At 39.3% G+C, this 9,389-nt stretch overlaps 1 protein-coding gene across 1 annotated transcript; it reads left to right on the forward strand.

Annotated features, from left to right (window-relative positions):
* The first annotated feature begins 1,885 nt into the window (after window positions 1–1,885).
* Window positions 1,886–8,813, forward strand: hand2 (heart and neural crest derivatives expressed 2). The gene is made up of 2 exons (XM_053419073.1): window positions 1,886–2,544; window positions 7,547–8,813. Exons 1-2 carry the CDS (start codon window positions 1,924–1,926, stop codon window positions 7,688–7,690), a joined length of 765 nt encoding a protein of 254 aa, XP_053275048.1. The 5' UTR covers window positions 1,886–1,923; the 3' UTR covers window positions 7,691–8,813.
* Window positions 8,814–9,389: the final 576 nt, after the last annotated feature.

The following is a 9,389-nucleotide window of genomic DNA, read 5'->3' on the forward strand; positions in this document are numbered from 1 at the left end:
GTAAACAGAGGATAACTGATGCTGACTTGTAGAACTATACATGGAATAGTAACGATGACACATCATATTTATATAATTTGTGATGCAATACTCTGGGTCTAATTGTCTTAATTCTCTTCCAGATTTATGATCATTCTGTAAATTGAGAGGATATGCTCGATCGTACAGCCAATGTCAAAGTAGCTTCAGTCTGAAAATTGCACTATTCCGCTCTTTAACTAAATGTTCGCAGGTGTAGGGAGTGCGATTAGATATCAAACTGAACAGTATTATAATACTGATATAGAAATGTTTTTATCCTTCAGTTGATGTCGCTGTAATACAGCTGTGTAGGTCTGAGCTGATCTCACATAATTTGACGACTTTAATTACTACATTTGAATAAGAAAAATATGACTAATCTGAATTATCCGGCTGAAAAAACTCCAACGAGCCTCCTGTTGTATGTCCCTAAAGCTTATGTTGTAAGACTTGACTGGTGTTTAAAGTACACTCACTGGTAGCTGTGCTGCTGGAGCTGCGCCGCTCCTCCTCTCTGTCGTCTGCGGTTACTGCTGCCAGATCATCAACTTTTTCAAGCTTTTGGATTTTTCTGGAGTGTAACTTCTTTCTTCCGAACTTTTCAGCCACACTTTCTGTGGAAAGCGAGCGTCCGACAATCCACAGACGACTGCTTCGGTGTTTAAATCAGTATGAACACATTGCCGCACATAATGGACGAGACGTAGGACTGAATTGAACTTTCCCAAACATATGTCGCATTTTAGATGTAACTTTAAATGTCTATTAATAACACAAGAATACATTTCAAGAGGACCAAATAGAATTGGCTCAACATTGTGTCTGGTAATGTGGAGAACATTCGGCCTTGTGTGAACATAAATTTACTTCAATTCAGATATTATTGTCGAAAATGCATGTACCTCGTTATAAAAGGGGATTAGCATTTCAAACTGTGTAAAAAAAAAACAGTTTAAAACTTTTAGAATACATTATCAAATAATTAGTTTTCATTTTGTAAACATTTCGGGCAGCTGCTTGCCCATAAGCTACATAACTTCCAACTCACTTATTCTTGACCTTGTAATGGTTGCAGTGGTGCAAAGGCGATGTGTGTGTGGTTGCAGGTCTATTTAGCAGGCCCACTGAAGTTTAAGACTAGTAAACAGACCCCGAAGACGGGGTCGGGGTGAGATTTGCCATTGGTTGATGAATGTTGAGAAGTCCGTTTCTCCTCCCCGGTAGTAGAGATGACGTAGTAACTCAGACATGGTCTGTCCCTCCCTCCCTCATCGAGACTGTCTTTAGAGCTCAGTATCCACTAGCCAGTGGTGACCCGGTGCTTGCCAAGAAAGGTTCTGCCTTGCCAGGGGGGACTCTGCGGCATACAACTACCAACTGTTACCAGCTGACTCAGAGAAGAAAAAGATGAATTTGCCCATAGTGAAGGAAAAGGAGAAACACACTCTGTGACGAATGGAGAACGGGTAACAGAAGATGCTGTGACTTTATTACGAGGGGTGGAAGGAGAGGAACAATCTTGTAGAGGAGGAATTGTGTGGAAAGAACAGAGCAGCCCACCATTCACAGATCTAGCCCGGGTGCAGTCTAATGCCTCAGACGTGACAGTCTGCATTTCAGTCGCTCCTGTTGGACCCCGCTGAGGAGCCGACTCAAGATGCAATCCGCAGCGGACAACCGTTAAACGGCGAAGGCGAGCCTGCAGCATCCGACAAAGACAGGCGTGTCTGTGTGTGTGTGTGTGTGTGTGTGTGTGTGTGTGTGTGTGTGTGTGTGTGTGTGTGTGTGTGTGTGTGTGTGTGTGTGTGTGTGTGTGTGGGTGGGTGGGTGGGTGGGTGGGTGGGTGCGTGCGTGTGTGTGTGTCTGGGTGGTGGGGGCTCCTGAGTGCGTGTTTGTGTCACCATGAGTCTTGTCTCGGGCTTCCCTCACCACCCGGTCATGCACCATCACGACAGCCATCACTATTCCTTGCATGCTGCGACTGCTAGTCGATGTCACGAGGACTCCGGAGCTCCTCCTTACTTCACGAGCTGGCTGATAAGCCACGCGGATATGTCTCCCACTGAGTATAGCCTTGCGCCCGGCTACAGTCCAGAGTACCATGGCAATAACAGCGGCGGGTCCACTGGCGGCCTTGACCCCCACCATCATCATCACCACCACTATGGGCCTGGCACTTTGGTTCCGGGGGCCGGAACCCTTTCAGTTAACGGAGCTACGGTCGGTATGCACCTCCACCACCACACACATCCTCGGACTGTGAAGCGGAGACCTACGGCCAACCGTAAAGAGAGGCGGCGGACCCAGAGCATTAACTCGGCCTTTGCGGAGCTGAGAGAGTGTATTCCCAACGTCCCGGCAGACACCAAGCTGTCCAAGATTAAGACACTGCGGCTGGCTACCAGCTACATCTCGTACCTGATGGACATCCTGGACAAGGACGGACAGCACGGAGACACACAGGCTTTCAAGGCCGAGCTGAAAAAGTCGGAGGTTAGGGAGGAGCGGAGGAAGAGAGAGGCGGTAAGAGCATGTGCACAGGGATATAGTTATAAATTATGAACTTAAGAGACATAATGTATCCTGAAAGAGCTTTGGTTATAACATGAGAATAAACATCGACGTTGAACGTTATAGTTCCGCTTTACTTGCAGATTCAGGCCCAAACTATCGTCACGCTGCATGGCTGCGTTCAGCCTAAAAGAACATTGGTAGTTCTCAGCTGACACGAGGGTCTGACGATCACAGCTAGGCTATTCATAAAGGCAATGTCTGAATCCCAAAATGTTGCAATAGAAATATGCATTTTGTTCATTTTCTTAAGGACTAAATCAGTCATTATGGTTCTATTAGACAGTGCATATTGCATATATATAAAAAACACACACACACACACACACACACATTTGCATGCAGAATGTTAGAATATATTGTTTAAAACGTCAAATGACAAAAATATTATAACGCTCTTTCGACGGATTTTTTGTTCATGTGCGATCCTGCACGGCTCTTGTCTAAGGACTGTATACTGCTAATTTGTCATCACTTCCCCGTGGTGTTGCCCCCACATTTCTTTGATTTATTTTCTATTATTTCTTAATAGCCTACTTACATTACCATGATAAAACGGCGTAATAAAGTGGGTTTTAAACAAGAGCTTTGCGGCACTGATTGGGCTCATTATCCACGAATAATGTGCCGCTTGGCGACAGCCTAGTTTACTGAGGACGGGAAGACAGATTACAATTCTTCGCTCTCAGTGAAAGACATCTAAACGGTGCGAGTAATACTACGACAAGAAAGTGTTGAATTCTTCAGTAAGAGTTTTAATTTCCAAGTGGTCCTTTTATAACCTTTTATACCAAATTCAACGTGACTCCCCACATTAATAAACACTTTTCTCTAAATCTCCAAAATCAGTTTCTGTTAGGCTACTTTTTATCACCGTGAGACGGATAGACAGCTGCAGCTGAGATAACCTAGGCTAAAAACATCAGGGTATGCAAAGTAAACACCACTCAAGGAATTACACACGCACATAGGCACTTATTAGGATGTAATCTAATAGCCTCGTGCATTGAGAGAGAAATTCTGCACACGAGTACCCGCTAAGGGGAGAATCAGCAGTAACATATACGTGTTTGCCCAAATGCTACTTGTAATGTCTGTTATATTGCATAGTTTTGGTCCCTATTCTACTGCCCCTGCATATCCTATGGCTGCAGCTTAACAAAGCCATACAGTTGCCAAATAATGAGTATTTGGCACATCCAAGATATTTAAATCAAATTAAAATGTCTTTGCTTGCCTTTTTCACAGAAGTACAATTGATAAACATACATGGTTATACACCAATATGAGCTCTTTACAGCACTGCAGCCAAAACTATCACGCTGCTGCTATAATCATATTTAAGTTAAGGTGATATCCTCTCTTTTGAATTGCTGCCTAAAGGTTATGATTTACCCTTATATATTAACAGAACTCTAGTATGCCTTTAAGCTTTGAGAAAAGCTGCATGTGAGTATATAAATACAAAACCATTTACCATGTTGTTTCCACACACATTATCTCATGCCAACTGGCTTCCACATTTTACATCATTCAGAGCAAACGTTAAACTTAAGTCCATCAAGGGAGCTTTTATGTACAACCATATATGACAATACAGAAGGTCAGAATAGAATAGAAGAGGACAGAACAGAATAATTATTTCCTGTCCGCCCTCTAACGTGCTGTCTATATAAAGTGTTGTGCATAATGGAAGCCAGAAGGCATTTCCCCTCACATTTCAAACTGCAATCACTAGGAGGATGTATTTCTTTTAATAACTCATATCAAGTCTTATATAAATCTCAAGCCCTTGATTTAAATACAAACTCTCCTGCTACAACTGAGAGACATATAGTGACATAAAATAGCATTAATATGAGCCCCATATTTTACAAAGAAAAATCCTTCAAATGTTATATCAAGCTGAAAAGATAGAGCCTCATTGTAGTCTAGGTAAGCATTTACAAGAATTATCTAAATGTTGGCTACATAAGTGAGTTTGGGTTTGTTTGAATGTTCCTCTGAACTTTCAAATAACGGGGTAGCTGATGTTTCCAACTCAGTAATTTCAGGAAGTTTACAATATACATTTTCGTCCAAGTGAAAATTTAGAATTAAGAACCACAATTCTAAAGATGTTTGTCTTGATCTGTTTTTGTTTGTTTCAGATTTGCTTGATGTGGATTTACTCAGTTTGTTGTATATAGTGGAATAATCAATTGATTTCGTTTGGGATCCATTGACTTTAAAGACAAAGGGTCGGGATCCTGCTGAATTTTACCCACTGAGGTTTTTCAATCACTTTTACTACAATTTGCATAATATTATGTAGGCAATTACATTGTACATTTTTTATTTAATCTTTGCGTAATTTGTTATCACATCGCTGCTGCAAACGGATTTCGAATGTAAATTTAGACCATTATCTATACTATAACTACCATCTGATATAGGCAATAGATTAAGATTTAAAACAGTAAAAATTCTTCAGTGACAGACCTGCTTGTTATCCCCTGAATAACGTCATGACTTAAAGTTGTTGCAGATAAAACGGGTTTTTTCGCTACCTCCATGCCTTACCTGGCGTTTGGTTCTCTGTGAGTAAAAGTGCAAGAAATAGAGATCTTTAATCGTTCTTGTCAGTGTCAAAGACAGTATAGTTGTTTACTTTTAGTGAAACCCGTTGGGATGGAAATTGCGGTAGGAGGACATAATGTGATACGTAGCCTTGAGTGAACCTCAGGGTTGTTACATGAGTGGGACTAAAAACTGGTGTCACAGATATGCTGCAGGAACTTTCAAAAACCCTCCAAGTAAGTGCTCACAAATAAGTAAACACTGACTAAAGCCTTGTTCAGTCATATTCACACCACACGTATGAGATTATAGAGAACTTCTACTGGCTGTTTCGACAAGGCGATTTAGTAAGGTTTCAGTTTAAGTTACGAGACACTGTGTACTTAATTATCATTTATTTTATTCTCACAGTAAGTTATTTTATGGTTTGTAAAATTGTGGTTATTGTGATTGTTATCAACAGTGAATTATTATTATTATAATAGATGAACATCTTAAATGTTTATCAAATGATTATAGTCTATAACGTGAAATAAATGACCTGTTAATAATATTTAAAAATCTAGTGCGAGTGTAAAATTATAAATTGTTAGTCACAGATCCAGGTGTTATTTTATCGACGTGTGTTGTTATTGTATTATCTTCTCTTATCATGTTCGCTTTTTAATATATCATATTTTACACAATATTTAGGCCTATTGTTTTTTGCTATTGTTTGGTTAACAAAAGTAGAACCGATCACATTCAATGAGGGACTTGCGTTAGAGTTATTGAAAAGTACATTATACAATTCTAAATACAAATTGGGATTGGATGTTAACTGTGTAGATGTTGTATTTTATGCAGTAATTGCTTACACACACAACATTGGCAGTTCACAGTCCTATGGTTTAATTAATGCAACTGGATCGAAATGCTAGAATTGTCTGGTTCGAGAGTTGTTTTTTTGTTTGTTTTTTTGTAGACAGAGTCACTCTGAATTTAAAGATCTGGCAGTTTAAAGCAAACCTTGATCTTGTATAGCAGCTTATTAAGGGCACATGTCTGGAACGACACCAACACCATGGCCTGCTGAGCTATCTTTAATTGAACTCTTTCTTTGTAACGTGTTTACTTACAATTTCATTGAGCACCATACCAAGATTTATTTTCCGGGTAATAACAAAATATTCAGAATAGTTACGATGATCAATATCATATATAACATATATAAATAGTTGCCTACAAGTATAGTAATAACAAGTGGAACTTGGAAGAGTTAAAATGTTGCCTACTGTTTTGCATTTCGTTTATATGATGGTGGCTGGAGTAATTTAGTGTGTACCGTCGTCGTCTTATTTTAAAATGAAAAAAGAGATAAATGGGGAGTGGGGACAGGTATAAATCTTAAGGATCTCGTCTTTCAACGAAAACAGACGGAATGTGGATGAACACATTCAACACTGTTGATGAATGCAGCGGCAAAAAATTACCGGGAATTCCATCTCACTGATTGGTTGAGAAAATCCGTCCCAAAAGGTGGTGTTGCATTGTCAAGAGTTTGGCTGGTGCAATGGAACACGTTTGTTCATTGCAGTGTAATTCAATATGCCGCATGCGGAATAACTTGACATCCGTTATGTAGCGTGGACACATTCTAATATACGAATCTGTTAATTGTGTTATTACCAAAAAGAAAATTCAAAATACGACAAAACTGATGAATGCGGCAAATTACCGCTGGAGCGGCTTAAACTCGTCTGTTTTTATTTTTAAGTTTTTATATTTTTTTGGGCACGATTCGGCAGAAAATACTGAAGAAGCCGTTTGCTTTGCGGAGTGGCAACATGAAAACCGTTCAATTGTTATTCACATGGCCACACACACTAACTTATATGCAGACGGATGAGAGCAATTTACTATTATAAAATAAACGGCAGACACATTTTGTTCAATAAAGTTTGTTCATTCAATCAAAGGATGGTGAGTTATGGAGCTTGGACACACATCTTAGTTCAACGTTGCGATATAAGAGTGTGTTATGTGTATAGCAATAAGTAATTTGTGTTTGTGGTGCATTAACCAAACGCTGCAGTTTACACAATATGGATTCCGGCTGCGGGGAAAGTGATGCTTTAGCTCGTGTCCAAGCAGACAGGTTCCTATACTCGCTTTCATCCGTACACATGTCATCTGTAGGCTACATGATTCAAATCTTAAATGCATAGTGAATTAGGAGAAATGAGCAAAGTGAATAAAGTTATTTGAATACGGAATGATTTCCTCATTGTCTGTGTTCATAAAATAAGAGTGATAAATGTTGCAAAAGTGGGATTTTGCGTTTTAAGTAAATCAATACATTTTAATAAGCGCACCATATCGTCTCCATAATCTAAATAAAAAATTGTGTTTGCAGGTGGAGATCCCAAAGACGACTTCATCGTCATCATCACCATCATCATCGTCCTCGTCGTTGTTCTCCTCATCAGCGGGCGATAAGAAGAGTAAAGGACGCACAGGGTGGCCTCAACATGTCTGGGCTCTGGAACTCAAACAGTAGCACTCTTGTGTCCACCATCTCTTCCCTCAAAGAGTGTGACAGCATCGACCTGATCTGTAATGCAGCCATTGTGGTCTCAGCCTCACACAGAGCCGCTGTACAAACTTGTAGCCTAAAGCTCCATTTCCTTCATATCGATGAGTCTCCGAAGATCACTGGCTTGCTTAAAGGGTAGAGATCACTCCCCTACTTTAATTAGCAGAGACCTCAAGTTCAAAGTTAAATGAAGGTTTAACTTTGAACCATCATTTCCTCGACAGAGAAAACTCCCATGAATCACACATTCTTTGTTCTTTTTATTTTAATGAAGATTTTAAGAGAAAACAGTAACACAAACGTATAATTTACATCTACACTTGATGTGAAAAATGTCAACCACCACTTTCTAGTGATTCAATCTGTTTGATGTCAGTGGAAGGATAATTGAAAATACAATAAATGTCTGTGGGCTTGAGCTAAAGAGCATATGTGCATTAGAGGCAGATCAGTGGGGTTAAATAACATACTAACTATTAATAGTGTATATTTGACCTCATAAATCGATAGTGTCTACTCTTACAATCGTCGCGCCGCTGGCGCGTCTAACTTAACCAGTTTTGCGACAGATATTGTCGCTTTTAGCTTCTTTAAGACCTCATTAAATAATTTACTATTGTGTGCGGCAAAGAATTTTCTTCTGAGGCAAAACAGAATGCGCTGGGGATAGGCCAAACAATATCTCTCTCTCTCTCTCTCTCTCTCTCTCTCTCTCTCTCTCTCTCTCTCTCTCTCTCTCTCTCTCTCTCTCTCTCTCTCTCTCGCCAAACAGCCGCACACACACACCGGGTGTTGACGCGCTCTTTGATGTACTTGATTAAATATATTTGTATGTGCAATTGGACCGATGGCCACACTAGCCTCTAAGTGACAGCGGACATTTACTGTTCCTCTTATTGTACCACAAGGTAGGCTTATGTGAAATTCTCCTTCTATGTTTCCTCTAATAACTTTGAATTGTAAATCTGGTGACGTCACAGTAATGCAAAAGTGTCCATGTTATGCTGTGGAAAATGTGGTAGGACTCTTATAGTGTGGGATGTAAACAGTGTCATAAATTGAATAAACCACCACCTGCTTATAGTAACTGGTGCAAACTGGGTTTCTTTCTTACATTTAGGTGGTCAGAAATAAAACGGGCTCTACTGAAGAAGTAAAAGACATCATCTTTAAAATTTGTTTCGTTCAGCTTGCGAAAAGGGCTCCCTGTTTAAGCTGAATAATAATCTTCTCACATCATAATGAGAAATTGTGCTGTCCAAAATTATGCACAGGCTAGATGATTTTCCTCACATTCAAAAAGGTATAAAAACTATTTAAATTGGAAGATGAATTTGATAATCTCTGACATTTCTTGCATTCTGTGATTTATTACAATATCTGTTTTAGACATTAGAACAACGTATAATATATGTTATTATAGTATATCATATATCACATGGTACAGCTTTAAGGGTTGTTTGTAACAAAAAAGAAAAGTCTTCCTTAATTTCACTTTGTAATCTGGGACAGAATTGTAACAAATATGACTAAGAAAAATAATAAGAAAGTGTATTATTTATAGAAATGATTAATTCTTATTGACATATAAAAGTCATATTTATATGATTTATATGATACAAATGACTGTCCCAGATTACCAGAAGCATGCTGTCACTCTCTA

The sequence above is a fragment of the Pleuronectes platessa genome, chromosome 3 (assembly GCF_947347685.1).
Source record: "Pleuronectes platessa chromosome 3, fPlePla1.1, whole genome shotgun sequence".
In the NCBI taxonomy this organism is placed as follows: Eukaryota; Metazoa; Chordata; class Actinopteri; order Pleuronectiformes; family Pleuronectidae; genus Pleuronectes; species Pleuronectes platessa.

What these genes read in the sequence shown, in the direction of transcription:
- hand2 (XM_053419073.1), top strand. Translation starts at nt 1,924, where the DNA reads ATGAGTCTTGTCTCGGGCTTCCCTCACCACCCGGTCATGCACCATCAC. An exon ending in AGCGGAGGAAGAGAGAGGCG is followed by an intron (nt 2,545 to 7,546) that starts GTAAGAGCATGT and finishes TTGTGTTTGCAG; the next exon opens with GTGGAGATCCCAAAGACGAC.